This window comes from Setaria viridis, chromosome 8 (genome assembly GCF_005286985.2).
Source record: "Setaria viridis chromosome 8, Setaria_viridis_v4.0, whole genome shotgun sequence".
NCBI lineage: Eukaryota > Viridiplantae > Streptophyta > Magnoliopsida > Poales > Poaceae > Setaria > Setaria viridis.
In genome coordinates, this window is record NC_048270.2 from 8,856,454 (window position 1) to 8,871,368 (window position 14,915).

The 14,915-nt window shown below is 51.5% G+C and overlaps 1 protein-coding gene and 1 long non-coding RNA gene across 2 annotated transcripts; one reads left to right on the forward strand and one right to left on the reverse strand.

Annotated features, from left to right (window-relative positions):
- Positions 1 to 479: 479 nt before the first annotated feature.
- Positions 480 to 4,725, reverse strand: LOC117833145 (uncharacterized). The gene is made up of 2 exons (XR_004635362.2): positions 1,933 to 4,725; positions 480 to 1,847 (listed from the first exon to the last, which is right to left on the reverse strand). It is a non-coding gene; the product is annotated as an uncharacterized lncRNA (long non-coding RNA).
- A 2,449-nt stretch (positions 4,726 to 7,174) lies between these two features.
- Positions 7,175 to 8,811, forward strand: LOC117833144 (F-box/kelch-repeat protein At2g44130). Its single transcript, XM_034712550.2, has one exon. The coding sequence runs from the start codon at positions 7,270 to 7,272 to the stop codon at positions 8,395 to 8,397; it is 1,128 nt and encodes a 375-aa protein (XP_034568441.1). The 5' UTR covers positions 7,175 to 7,269; the 3' UTR covers positions 8,398 to 8,811.
- The last annotated feature ends 6,104 nt before the right edge of the window (positions 8,812 to 14,915 follow it).

Consider the following 14,915-nt stretch of genomic DNA (forward strand, 5'->3'; position numbering starts at 1 on the left):
GTGCCATGCGGCCCCCACATGGATGGCATCGTTCCGGTGGTACGTGGTAGGAGTACTCGTACACAGTAGGAGCAGAATCCAATCCACGGACGACGATCGACGAGCCATGCATGTGTGGCCCACGGGGCCACAAGGCCAGTACAACAAGCAACCACCGGCAGCGTGTGGCTTCTCGATGCGATCTTTTTTACGTACCTGCAAAAGAGCGAGAAGCACCGAAGAAATTGAACCCCTCCGCCCTCTGTTTTCGTTGTCCGGACCAAGACGTCGTCCTCGAATCCACTCGCGGTGTGCCATCGCCCTCCCTGCTCGATCGCTGTCCGGCGGCCGCCGCCCGGGTCATGCAGTGGACAGCGAGAGAAGTATATATGCCTCTACTATCCACTCGATGAGTGCCGACTGCCGAGCAGCAGAAAAACACAGAGCGCGGAGACAAAAAAAAAAAAAAGGTGCAGCAAAAATAAAAAGCATAGAAGATGTTGGGTACTTAATTATCCGATCGTCCTGACAGGTGCACTTGATAATAATATTATGACTCTATTTGCTTCAGCTTATTAGTCGGTTTATGAGCCACCGAACAGTATTTTTCTTTCACAACAAATCAACCGTTTGAGCTTTTCAGTCAGCTTATAAGTCCAGCCGAACCGTCCCAACCTAACAGATCAGTTGAGCGTGCGCAGTCGATCGCTAACCCAATCTCGGTCGATCGCTAACCGATCTCGTTCGGGGAGAGAGAAGAAGCAACGCTGCCGATATTTTCCGGCCTCGGTGTCGTCGTCCTTGCGTTGTTGTCCGGTAGTGCTTTGGTGCCCACCGCCGCCCCCCTGTCCTCCCGCAGCAGGGTTTTCTAGAAGCTCGATGGATCGGTTGCCCTTTTTGCGAAGCTTGTGGTAGTACTGGGCTAGTAGCTAAGGTTTCTTGCGACGATACAACCAATAGCTAGCTACTACAAGGCAGGTCGGGGTTGAGGCAGCCGTATTTTAGTTGATTATCAATGACGAAGCAGACGATCATGATGCCAGAACAACAGGATTTTTTACTTGAAAAAAAAAGGTCCGGGCCGTGACGGCGCCGATCGGTAGCGGCGGCGTGGTGAACATGAGCTCGCTCCGGGTAAAGCTAGCCCAGCCGTCGAGTGGGGGATTCGCTCGGTCGCTGCGTCGTCCGGCCGTACGCGCGTACAGCGGACTCCTGCTGACTGCTGACGCCTGTGTCCTGCGTCCTGGTCCCGATCGAGTTCCGTACGTACGTGATCGGAAACCAGGTCCAGGCGGAGGCTGCGCCGTGGATCACCCGTTGGCGGCGGCGTCAAGCTCACCGGCCGTGACATCGCGCGCGGGTGCTTCTGGCTTCTCTTGTGAAGGTCTCTGGACTCTGGAGACTTCTCGCCGCCCACCGCCGGGGCTGCTAACGTAACCTCAGGCAAAGGCAATTTCTGCGCACGGGAGACACGACCTCCCTAGTCTGCAATAGCTTGGGCGCTTGGCCTAGACCCTGCGCTGCGGCGGCGGCGTGTATCTCGGGACGCGCCAGGCACGGCCGCACGGCACGCCAGCACGACGTACGGTGCCTCGATTGGCCGCATGGGGTGGAAAAACTGCAGGGTTGATGGCAAGTGGAACCTGGTTTTGACGGTATTTTATTCAGACAACGTCCTTAGACTTTACGAGTAAAATACATTAACAACCAATCGTATTTATCTTCATATTTTAGTTTACCATCGTATCCAGGACAGCGTAAATCGCCGCCATTAAACTCACCCGACTGCACTGATATGATCATTAAATTCTTGATTGTACGTAGTCCATGAAACCGACGTGATAGATATGTTTTCTCCAATTTTCATTCTGCATGATACAAAATAAAAGAGGGGATAAGATGGAGCATTATTAATGTAGGAGTTAGGATGTAAAAATCAGAGCAAACACTTACAGAACCCATGCACTAATGAGGGACTTGTCAAGGGTGTCTTGATGGTATAAGTACCATAGACTTTCAAACTCAATCCATATGTCATCCGGCCTTTGAAAGTAATCACGATCTTGAACCTGAGCAGCGAACCTGATCCGTCCATCTGCAGCTGCCTCCATGTGCCATTTATGAAATGCATACATTTTCGTTAGCAGGTGAGGCACCAACTATGGCTGCACAAGAGGTTCCCCCAACTTAAACTCCCATTTACCAACACCTGGTGAGTTTCGATATCGCTCCCCTAGGAGTTGCTCTTTTGTGAGATTGGTCTCAGCAATCCATTGAGTTAGAATCTCACGTTCTTTTGAAAGCACTTTGACCGGATCGATCGATTGTTGAGATTGTTCTCCGAGCTGGGGAATGGTGGACCGTGATTTTTTTTTCTTCTCAAATGCCTTTGTGATTGAGTGATCTTAGTCCGAGATGGGTTCTTTCACCACTTTTTAACCACTAGGGATTTAAAGTATTTCTTTGTTGCTTTATCAATTGGTGGTTCCTCGGGCTTCTTCTTTGATCCGAAGTGAGCAGCAACCTCAGTCATAGATATCGCATGACTTTCCTCCGTAGTTCGTTCATATGGAAGCATCGGAGGTGGAGACTTTGCTTCCTTAGGAGGTGGGTTCTTCTTCTACTTTGGAGGTGGTGGGATCGAAGCCTTCAAGTTTTTCTTCTTACGAAGTGGAGGCTAAGGTAACGGTGGATTCATGCTTTGGTCCCTTATAGCTGGTGGGGACGATGGATTCATACTTTGATCCTGGGTGCAGGTGTATCCCTGGATGGTGGTGTTGGTGATTTGTGCCTTGAGCTCTGAGAGGATAATGCGGCAAATGTGGCTGCTTGCGGAAATCATACGTAGCACTTGGTCCGACAAATGCAGGTGCGGAACGGAGGGAGCAGCCAGCTAGCTCGCTCTATCGGGTCTGACATGGCACGGCGATAAGCGCAACGCAACAGTACGCTGGGCACGTCGAGGTCGGCGCAATTGATGGCGTGCGTGCGGGTGTGGACGCGGTCCGGCGGTGGGCGTCCCAGATCCTCCGCGGGTGTCGGTCGGTGGGTCGCCGTCACGAATAATGCGCGGGCGCTGCTACTGTAGGAGTGTGCTAATTTGCAGCGGTGGGAACGGCATCCAGTGATACATGTACATGCATCTGGATTTGTGGAGCTTGCAGCAGAGTCAGCCGATCTCATCTGAACGGACCTTTTGCTGTTCGTTAGCAAAGGAGGAGGTACTCCTCCTATGGCAGAACGAAAGAAGAATACGACTGGGGATCGATCGATCGTTGGATGGTGACGGCACGAAGAAAGAAAGCACATGGTCCCCTCTGTCCTGTACTCCTGTGGGACCTTTGCTTCGGATCCAACAGCACAGCATATGAAAGAACAAGTCGACAACCAAAAGCCTAGCAGCGGCACTGCGGCAGGCCGTGCTGGCAGAGAGTGTGGGAAAAAAAAAACCCTAATCAGAGAGCTTCTAGAAGCACTCACCGCCGCCGGCCGAGGATGGATGGGGATCCTGAATGCCAGTTACCTGATGACTGATGAGATCCGAGCCGGTGCCGGTCAGTCATGCCCTTGGCATGCGATGCGGGAGTGGGAAGTGTGGAAGTGGAACCTGAACCACAACCACTGCACCGCACCCACCGGCTGCCTGCCCAGACTCCGCCCAGGCAGCAGCAACCTGAATCCTCCTCACCAGTCGCACTAGCACGTACTGCTAGTAACTAGTGTACCCACCGCTAGCTGTTGCTTGGAGTCGACCCCTGCTGCTGCTCGCGACGGATCGACGCGCCCACCCACCCATGTGGCCGGCCACGTGACGTGCATCGCCCCGCGCGGACGCACGGAGGCGCGAGCAGATCTAGCAGTGGCCGTGTGGGCGCCCGCCTCGGGTCGCCACCGGCCGACGGCGACGCCTCTCCCTGCCTCCGCCCCCACCCTCACATGCGCTGTCGTCCGCCGCGCGCGCGCCGCCGCCCGGTGTGCTCCTCCGGTCCGGCGACTGCGATGCCCGTGAGGGAATCGCGCCATCTGATGCTGTTGTTGCCGGGGGGCGAAAGCAGCACGATTTCCTTTGCTCGCCGCCGGTCGGTCCACCTTGGCCGTAGGATCAGCTGAGCCAGCGAGTTCTCAGGCAAAGGCTATGACGACGAGCCATCTGAGCCCTGCCGCGGCAGAACAGGATGGGTGACTTGGCGCCCGTGGACTTTGCCACCGACCACTCCGCTTTCAGCCTGTCCTGTTTGGCGGCCTCCCCATCTCTTCTTCAGGATAAGGTTCAGTTCATCGCTGATGACGCTGACCAAGACGATCGAACGAGCTATCCATCCGCGCTGGCTGCCTTGGTGGTCAATCAAGCACCATACAGCTGTGTCATTACCAAGTACACTAGCTTTAGCAAGGGCATGGTTTCTTCTTCCTTGTACCACTTGCCAATTCCATGCGTGTGATGTCTGGAATGAGAGCATTCCATCCAGTTCCTGCTGCCGAGGTGCGTGTCAACTGCCTTGCTTCGCGGGCAACTTCCATTCCGCCCTTGCACCCCAAGCCTAGCCTGCTGTGTGGTTCCGTTCATAGACACAGTTCCGTTTCTTCACGACAGATACTAAGGGGTATTTTGATAGTAGGGCTAAACTTTAGTAGTGTTATATCGGATGTTCGGATACTAATTAGAAGTACTAAACATGAGCTAATTACAAAACTAATTGCACAGATGGAGTCTAATTCGCGAGACGAATCTATCTACTTAATAGATTCGTCTTGCAAATTAGCACATGATTTTACAATTAGTTTTGTAATTAGCTCATGTTTAATCCTCCTAATTAGCGTCCAAACATCTGATATGACAGGTGCTTAAATTTTAATGGGTGTATCTAAACACCCCCTTATACTCCCAAGTCTCACATCGCAGGTGCTTCACGAGATGCTGCATGCGGTGAATATAAATAATGACATTGCGTACGAAAATAATCCACAAAATCTCCAAAACGGAAAACCAAGACAAGTAAACGGAGAGAGAGAGAGAAGTAAACTCCCGTTTCGCAAGCAGCGGGGTCCCACACGATATAATACACATGCCCTGATTCTAATCTGATAACAAACGCTAACAATATCTTAATTACCGTTACCTGCATCGCTATCCTGCCGTGCTGCCCCGGCGCCGTTCCAATCCACGGGCGCGCCGGCCGTCAGCACCCTGCCCGGCCGGGTGAGATTTTTCTTTGGCCGCTGCTGGCAGTTGACAGTTGGGCACCCGCGGTTTTCTTCCATTCGGATCATGCACGAGACAAGCCACTTGTGTTTTGTGTTATGCACAGGTCAGTGTCGCGCCTCTCTCCGCGCAGCTTAATTTCATTTTGATCCACTTGTTCTCAACTCTCAAGGGCCAACATCGCCAAGTTTCACAGCTCGGCCACCCCGTCTATGCCATGCACCTTGTGCTCATCTCCACACTATACACGGAGGGGGGAAAAGAAAAGAGATCATCCCAGTCCATAATATAGATAGGTTCCATCTTTAGGGTGCAAACTTTTCTTGTGCACTTTTTCAAACCAAAAGTTGCAAATTTTTCACTCTTTTTTTTTGGAAACCAAAGATGCAAGATTTTCCATGACGAACAGTTCAAACACCCAGCACCTCAATCAGTGAGCTCTGAGGAGGTTATATCAACAATACTAATGATACCTTTACTTGTGCATCACTGTCTGCCGTGTTATCCCATTCCCATCCAGAGACGCTGCGTGTCTCAGCACGGCCGGCTGCGCATCTGGAATCCGGATGAGATCACGGCGCGGCATAATTGGGGTCCTCCTTTTTTCTTGCCGCTGACAATTGGACACCCACGGTTTCTTCAGATTTCAGAGCATGCAAAAGCCAGTTGTGTTATATGTACACAGCAGGTCACTGTCGCCCTCCGCGCAGCTTGCATTGATCCACTTGCTTTGTTCCCAAGGGGCAGCATCAAGTTTTACAGCTCGGCTAGCCCCAATGCCACATTGTGCTCATGTACACACTATACATACATCACTTGCCACATTCATGTCATCTAGTTCTAGACACATATAAAGGCTCATCTCAGAACATCATCATCAACCATGTCGAGAGGATACAAAACTTTCCTTCTGTGTTTCTTCAGACCGAAGATGAAAGCTTTTCTTTTGCAATTCTTTTTTGAGACCAAAGATCGATGCAAGCTTTTCTGTTGTTATGAACAGCTAAAACAGCATTACCCGGCAGGTCAACCCGGTGAGCACAGACCTGATGTATGGGACGAGAGCATCTGTCGCAGGACCAATTCGTGCTGCCAAGCAAGGTGCCCCGTCAAGAACACACAACGGCCTGCGGATTTCATGGTCAATTGTCTTGCTTCAGAGGCGGCTTCAATTCTGGCACCCCTTTTCCAGCTTACCTCGATCAAGGCTGCTTCATGGACCGGTTCCCATTTCTTATCGCGTCCATCAAATGCAGTTCCCATCCCAAAGATCTAATATAAATATTAAAGAAAGAAAAACCAGAGACGGATGAAGATAACTCTTGCAATTATCCACAAGATGAAGATAATGGGCGACTCTGTCATGGGCGGGGACTGTGCAGCCGGATGAGATCACGGCACAGCAAAAAAGTCTCTCCGTTCTGGCCGGTAACCAATTGGACGCCAACCATGGTTTCTTTCTTTCTTGGCACCAAAAGGCCACTTGCTGTTAGACAGGTCACCGTCACTGTCACCTTTAACTTGCAGCTTGCGTTCATCCATTTTCCATTTGTCCCTTCTCATCCCAGGGCAAAAGATCAAATGTTTCACTTTTACATACTCAGTGCCACCACCTCGTGCTCATCTGCACACTGTGCACCATCACAACTCATTCTTCTAGATCAGGCACATGTAAAAAAAAATCATTTCAGCCCACTACCTCCCATCATCTTTTAGGATGCAAAGCTTGCTTCCCTTACTATTTTTTTTGAGACAAAAAAAAGGAAGATGCAAAAGTTTTCTTCCATTGAGAGCAGCCTGAACAGAACAGCATCAGAAACCGGCCGAAAACAAGCACCAGTTTTGCCAAAGCCTTGTCACAGTGGGGGGTGTACTTTCTTTAACATAATCAGAGCCCCATCAGCTTGTAATTTTTATATCGGCTTAGCTGTGCCGTTCGGTCCAATCCCCGAGCGCCACGTCGCGCTTCCACCCCTCTATATAATCCCGCTCCCCCGGTGTGCGAGTCCGCATCCCATTCCCCTCCCTTCTAGAGGAGAGAGAGAAGAGATAAGCTGAGCTTGCAAGCAAAGAGAGAAGCGGCCAAGATGAAGAACCCAAGAGGAGTCGGCGGCGGCCGTGGCGGTCCCATGGAGCACGTCGACCTGATCCCGGGCATCCCCGACGACGTCGCCGTCGACTGCCTGGCGCGCGTCCCCCACGCCTCCTACCGCGCTCTGCGCCGGGTCTGCCGCGGCTGGCGGAGCGCCGCCGCCGCGCCGTCCTTCGCCTCGGCTCGCGCCGCAGCGGGCGCCAACGAGGACCTCGTCTACATGCTCCAGTTCGGGAACCCGTCCGCCGACGACGGGCCCAAGGACGGCGACGCGCCGGCCAGCACCCCGGCGTACGGCGTCGCCGTGTACAACGTGACCACGGGGGAGTGGCGCCGGGAGCCCGGCGCTCCGCCCGTGGTGCCCGTGTTCGCGCAGTGCGCGGCGGTGGGGACCCGCGTGGCGGTGCTCGGCGGCTGGGACCCGCGCACCTTCGAGCCCGTCGCCGACGTCCACGTCCTCGACGCCGCCACCGGCGAGTGGCACCACGGCGCGCCGATGCGGTCCGCGCGGTCCTTCTTCGCCTGCGCCGAGGCGGGCGGCAAGATCTACGTCGCCGGCGGGCACGACAAGCACAAGAACGCGCTCAAGACCGCCGAGGCCTACGACGCGGAGGCCGACGCCTGGGACCCGCTCCCGGACATGTCGGAGGAGCGCGACGAGTGCGACGGCATGGCGACTGTGGCGGGGGACCGCTTCCTCGCCGTCAGCGGGTACCGCACGGCGAGGCAGGGCGGGTTCGAGCGCGACGCCGAGTGGTTCGACCCGGCGGCGCGGGCGTGGCGGAGGCTGGAGCGCGTCCGGGCGCCGCCGTCGGCCGCGCACGTCGTGGTCCGGGGCCGCGTGTGGTGCATCGAGGGGAACGCCATGATGGAGTGGATGGGCACCCGCCGCGGGTGGACCGAGGTCGGGCCGTACCCGCCGGGGCTCAAGGCCGGCACCGCGCGCGCCGTCTGCGTCGGCGGCGGCGAGAAGGTTGTGGTCACCGGCGCCCTCGACGGCGAGGGCGGCGGCGCGCGACACGCGGTCTGGGTGTTCGACGTCAAGACCAAGAACTGGACCGTGGTGCGCCCGCCGCCGGAGTTCGCCGGCTTCGTCTTCTCCGTCACGTCCGTCCGCATCTGAACATCTGGATCTCGCCCTCCCCTGATCCAGACCAAGAGAAAAGGAAAAAAAAATCAAGGCTACTGCTAGTACGTATATCCTTGCACCGTGTCCGCCATTGCTGGATCTGAGATCTGCGCATCTGTCCGCGACTAGTATGCCCGTGCCATCGAAGTAGCTGAAGAAGGAAGGAGACCCGATCGACGCCAGATCTTGGAGCCATGGGTGTAGAAAAGCAAAAAAAGATTCCTCCTTTGTTGCTGGTGGTGATGAGAGATTAGTGTGGTGGTGTTTTTGTCCCGAGGTGAAGGACACAGACTATTTTCTTGCTGTTCTTGTCCTAGAGCCATGCTTAGCTAGCCGAGTAATAACAGCTACTGTACATACTACTACTGCTATTGTACTGTAAGATCCAAGGTCGCCTCTTGTGATCCACTCCCATCTCGATCCAGATCTGATTCGTGGCGATGAGCCGAGGAGCAATGGGAGAGGCAGATCTCGTCTTGATTGATTCTTCCATGGCCGGCGCCTCGCAAGCGTTGAACAGCTGCCGTTGAACAAGATGCGGATTTGCCGGGAGAGCATCTCGATCACATCAGCTGGAAGCTATTGTTTATGTTTTTCTGACTAAACAACGGGCGATCCTGATTTGCGACCCCCCGCTGGCGTCCAGCGTTCCCCATCAATCAATGAATGAAATCGATGAGGAGGAGAAGCTTAGAGTTGACATCGCCGCGAGATTTTTATTTTTCTTCGCCGGGAGGCGGGGGTGAAGCGAAGCTTCGCCTCCTCCAAGGGCCAACCGCCAGCCATCCACCTGTATTGCATCATCATTTTCATCCTCGCACGTCTCCATCCGCCATTACATTTTCTCTCCCTCGTCCTAAAATAATGGAAAGGAAAGGAAGGAAAGGCCGAGAAGCCAAGCGACGCATCCATCCCATCCGCAGAGAGAGAGATAAGGCCGCCACCCGCCAGCGGTTTTGGCGTCCCGGCTGGGGCTTGATTGACGCCGACACGCAGCGAGGCCGGCCGGCTGGCGGAGGAGCTGGTTCGCCGTCTCTTCGTCCCCGCTCCACTCGCTCCCAGCCGTACCAGGGACCAGCGTGGCGAGGAGATGATGCCATGAGCTGGCGGCCGCGTTCCTTTTCCAGCTGGGTTTGCAGCGGCGTTTTCCGTGCCGGGTCTCGGAGTTTCTTTTCCTCGTGCGTGCGATTGTGCAAAGCATCTCGCCCGAGATCTGGCGAGGAGGATAAGGACACGGAGGCCGCGATCCGGGCGGTCCAGCCCGTGGTGGTGGTGGGGCTGGGGGTGGCGTCCGCCGCTCGCCAACCGATGGAAGACGACGAGCGGGGTGAGATGCGCCTGCGCGGCGTTGTCGGCCCGTGGCGTCCGGCCGGGGGCCACGGATGCTGGCGACGCGACCCCGTCCCTCTGCTTGCCTGTGCCTAGTTTGCTTTTGCGAAAGCTCCGGCGAACGAACTTCCACTGTAGCTGCACCTACGCCTACGTGTGTTTCTTTATTAGCACTAACATCACTACTTGTCGGTGAACACTGAACAGTATGTTCGTTCGTGTTTATGTGAAGTGGAAGAGTGTTATTTTCTACTCCGTACCTACAGTTCGTTCATAGATACGTTTTTAGAGATTTTTTTCATGAGAAACAATCAAAGAATTATTTTGGCTGGATGGTTCATGCTTTTTTTTTTAATAAAGGATGGATGGTTCATGCGTTTGGAGAGGCTCAACGGCATGCCCATGCTACGAGCTTTGGAAACTCCGTCGGCCGCTCGCTGGCACGCGTGTGCGTGAGAGAGACCAGCAGAGGCCCAACCCCAAACAGGCATATGTGTGCGTGCGCGTTGCAACTTGTTGATGGGTCCACACATCGTGTAGATTTGGCCCAGGCCCACGTAAACGCACGGGGGATGGAGGCTGGGCTGGCAGCCTCGCTGAAAGCATTCCAATAGCAGCAGCAAAACTTTTCAGCAAGGCCGGGCTACCGGGAATTCCAATCTATCTCCCCCAAGAAATTATTCAACTCATCTTCCATTATTTAAGATTCGTGATGAGATTGGAACATGCGAGCGCGTGAGCGGTTTAGAGTGGAGTTGTCCAGGTGTCGGCGCGTGTGTGGGAGGCTGCATGCACGGGTGGTTTCTCCGTACGGTGGCAGAAGGGTGAGATTCCTTTTAGATTCAAAACTTCAATCTTATTTTTCTCTTAAACCGGGTTTAAATACGTTTTGGATTCTGTTTGAACCATGATACTATTTAGAATTTATGCAACAAAACAAGATCCACTATAAATATATATTTTTTTAAATCAACATTTTTAATGCACTCTTTCAACATTTTGAATATACAGTTTCAACATTTTCCGCATGAAATGTTGAACTACTTTATTGAAAATGTTGAACTAGTATGTATATAAATGTTAAATCTAGTATTTTAAAATATTGACTACATTAGAGTAATATCTTAAGTGTACTTTGGAAGAAAAAATGTTGAAATAGTATTTTTCAAAAAATGTCGAGCCATAATGTTGTTGAATGTAAAAAAGTTGAAAAAATGTTTGCGTGTGTGTAAAAATACGTTAAGCCATAATGTTGTTGGATGTAAAAAAAGTTGAAGAAAAATATAGGTGCATATAAAAAATGTTGATCAACTTAATAAATGTTGGTGACGATTAAACTTAGTTTCAAAGAAAATGTTGACGAATGTAAAGAAATGTTGGTGAATGTCAAAAAAAATGTTAAAGAAAAATGTTGAGTCATAATGTTGGTGATGTAAAAAAAAAAGTTAACGAAAAATATTCAGAAAGAAAAATGTTGGTCAACATCAATAAAATGTTGGTGTATTCAAAATATGTTTAAAAATAATTTGATTCAAAATATGTCGTTGTAAGAAACACCGTGGTTCAAACGGAATTTGATTTGGACACTTGGTTTGGAAACTACGGATTTTTTCTTTGAATCTTCATTTTACACAAAAACTAAACATGTGTCAGACTTCTTTTCTTTGTGCAGAGGTGTATTAAAGTAGTCGTGGGCTGTGGGTCTATTGATGGGCTGTTATTGGGCTTTAAAGATCAACACGTTAAATATCTAGCAGAAGATAGATAGGAGCCCCCGGGCTACTAGTGCGCTGCAGGCGATAAAATGATGACCCTGTTTGTATACGCTTTTCCCAGCCACGCTTAGATTATAATCTAAGCGAAGATTTTCTCGCTTCTCGCTTTTCGCTTCTCGTAGTTCAAATCGTTGAAGCGGCTTACCACATAAGCGAGAATCGGTGGAAATAAGCAAAGCGTTTGACGGGATTCTCGCTTATTTCCACCGATAAGCCGCTTATAAGCGGATACAAACGGGGCCGATATACGATCATTTTAATCTTCCCTGGCTCAATATGATATGGAGCACAACATAGCACAAATGGAACATCAAGAAGTTTTTTTTTCTAAATAATAAAAGCCTAGTGTAACCACTTTTTGTAGCACACACTATTTATAATATTAGAATAATTGTTGACGAAAAAGTTACAAAGTTTGAATTTTAAAATGGGTGAGTGTTTTGTACATTGGGACAGATGGAGTGATTTCTTGGGGCAAGTAACTATCTAGTGATATCGTATAAATATTCCCGATGTGCTGGCAACGGCGATGAAATTTGGGCTCGGGATAAATATTCACGAGCAGATCTGTAACCGAGCTGTTAATTAGGTTAAATATTCTCGTGGATCAAATTTGATACGGTGTATTAGCAGCAAGTAAATGCGCCTAGAACTTGACACGTCAGTACGTAGTGGCCAATAAATGCATACCTATCTGGAAAATATTCGTGAGGATCAAATTTGATATGAAATAAATGCACACTTCAAATTTGATATGAAAAAAATGGAAACAGATCATAAAATGGGCACATATATGGTTAGTGAGAATGCACCTCGAGTCCTATATAAGCATGCATCTGCCATACGAAGGAGAATCAAGAAACCTGTCATCTCTACTACGTCCAAAAGCTTAGTGTGTAGACTCATGGCGTGCTCCAAGAAGACTCTCGCCTTCCTCGCCGTCCTGCTGCTGATGGCTCTCGTTGCTGCAGCCGTGCCCGCGGGCAGGCGCAGCTTCCTGCTGGAAGGGGAGCGTTGCTCCGAGTCTAAAAACTGTAAGGCAGACACGTGCGGGGCGACCTGCGCCGTCCTCGGCATCAACGGTGTTGGGGTATGCAAGGTCGACGGTGGTGTACCCTCTTGCTGCTGCGTCCCAAAATCCTTCAACTCCATCGGCATCGACCGGCTTGCTCATTGATTCATAGGTTGCCTGCCATGACTGAGCAGTTGATTTTTTTTTATAATTGTATGTTTCTAATGCGTGGTTTCACTGTGATTTGTAAGGTACGAAACGTGTGGCGCAAAGCCTTAAGTCCATGCTCATGCCAAATAAAGTCGCAGTTTGTAATGCATTTTTGAATAGATGTTTTTCTTTTCAAAATTTTGTGAATTATTCACTTTGTGAAACTGTTGAATATTCATATTTCCTCCCGCGCTGCACATTCATGGCCCCTCCTACATTATCTTATCTTTAAGAGCATGGTCGATTTAAGCTCGGTGATGACTCGGTGTTAGTACACCAATGGGGCTATGTGTAGAGCTGAGGGTGGAGAATAGTTGGGGCCAAATTATCAAGAACTTTTTAGTGACTACGGAGTACCGCATAAAAACAATAATTTAGCTCCTTTTTTAGCGAGGTATCAGCTTGATAAAAAGCTACTGCCTTTTGCTCGCACGCTCGCATCCCACGCGAAATAGCGGACGCGTGGCATTGAGCCGCGGCTTTGGCTGTTTTGCAAAAAAGCCCTCCGATTTGCTAAAAATCGTAACTTAGTCCAGAGCGTCCAGCTGAACAGTAAACACGTTCGTCTATTTTCCATCTAAGCCCTTGAACTAAATTTTATTTCTACGCAAAGAAAGGAAAATTCGATGATGATGTCATTTTTCTGAAGATCCCCCATGAGGCATCTTTTCAGAAACCCCCTCCCACAGTCTTGAATCCTAACTCCCCCTCACTCTCCTCCCGATCGCCCTCTGGCCTTTGTCTCCCTCTATCCTCCTCCTCACCGCCGCCCTCTCATCTCTCGCTCCGCCGCTGCCTCCTCTCACCTTCTCCCTTTCCACCGCCTCCGCCGCCCCTTCCTACTCTCCGCCGCCGCCGCCCCGCCTGCTGCTCCCCTGCTGCAGCTGCCCCGCCTGCTCCCGTGGGATCCATATCCAGTGCGGCGGTGCGGCTCGGAGTGGGAGCGAAGGCGGATGACACCTCATTGCCACCTGGGGCTGCTCTTAGCGCTGGAGCTGCACGCGGTGCTCGCCAGAAGTGACGGACCGTTGGCATCCCCGTCCGAGGAGGCGCGCCTTGAGGCCGTGCTTTGGTAGCTCATCGCGGATGAGGTCCGGATCCGGGTGCACCAGCTCTCGATCCGGGGCTGCAATCGCATGCACCGCGTTGGTGGCGAAGCCCACGCAGAGGTGCTCTCTTCCTTTTCCCTCTTCCTTCCTCTCTCCCGTTCTTATCCACTCTCATATCTCAGATCCTCTGCATGGGGGAAGGGGTGGAGGGATGGCCAGCCTCGATGCTGCGGCAGCTTGGTAGCTCAGCCCAAACGTGGCACGGGCGTAGCGCGGATCGCTACCTAGGTGGTGCGGTTTGTCGGGGTAGGGGGCAGCCAGCACTGGCATGGCGAGCGGGCTAGGCTAGCGAGGACGCATCGCGGTAGGGCGGTCCTACCCCTGGTTCCTCTCTCTCCTATCTCTAGACCTCCCTCTTCCTGGCGGCAATTAGATCGATGGTGACGTGGGGACGAGTGGCAGCCTGGTGTGGGTCTGCATAGTGCCGTGGAGATGAGCTACGCGTGGCTCCTTGCCCCTAGCTCCCCCCTGCAACTCCTCTTCTTGTGCCGCTTGCGATGCCTCCCCAAGTTAGGATGCCCAACATGGCAGCGCTGCCATGTGAGGCCCACGAAGTCAGCGTCGGAGAGGCTTCACGGAGGCATGCACCGGCGCTTGTTGCAGGCCACGGGGCTGGAGCACCGGCCAACAGTGGCTAGCAGGGCAAAAGCTTGAAGCCTCAAGCAGCGGCCAGTAGGAGCGAGCAACTAAAGCAATGTATGCAAATCGATAGATGTAATTCCCAAATTCGATATTACTCTGATTGAGGGTCCAATATTATCATGCATTGCATTTATCTATTACTTTGATTAGTGGTCCAATTTTATCAAGCATCAAAATGGATTCATTTTTCTGAAATAAACAAAATGAATTCATGTTTTATCTAATCAATACAGTAACGCTCCAAGTGGACAAACAAATGTCCATGGTTACTCTGTGTGGCAGCATTCTAAAAAGCATATGCTTTCAACAAATGTGCCACATTAGACAGCTTAATTCATGGGAAAAATCTAGGATGTACACTAAATCCATATTGCCAATAGGTTCTATATTCATCATTTACTAGAAGTTTTTCACTAGCAATATGAAATTTGGAAC

Excerpts from the sequence above, each read along its gene's own strand:
- LOC117833144 (XM_034712550.2), top strand. The coding sequence starts at position 7,270 with ATGAAGAACCCAAGAGGAGTCGGCGGCGGCCGTGGCGGTCCCATGGAG.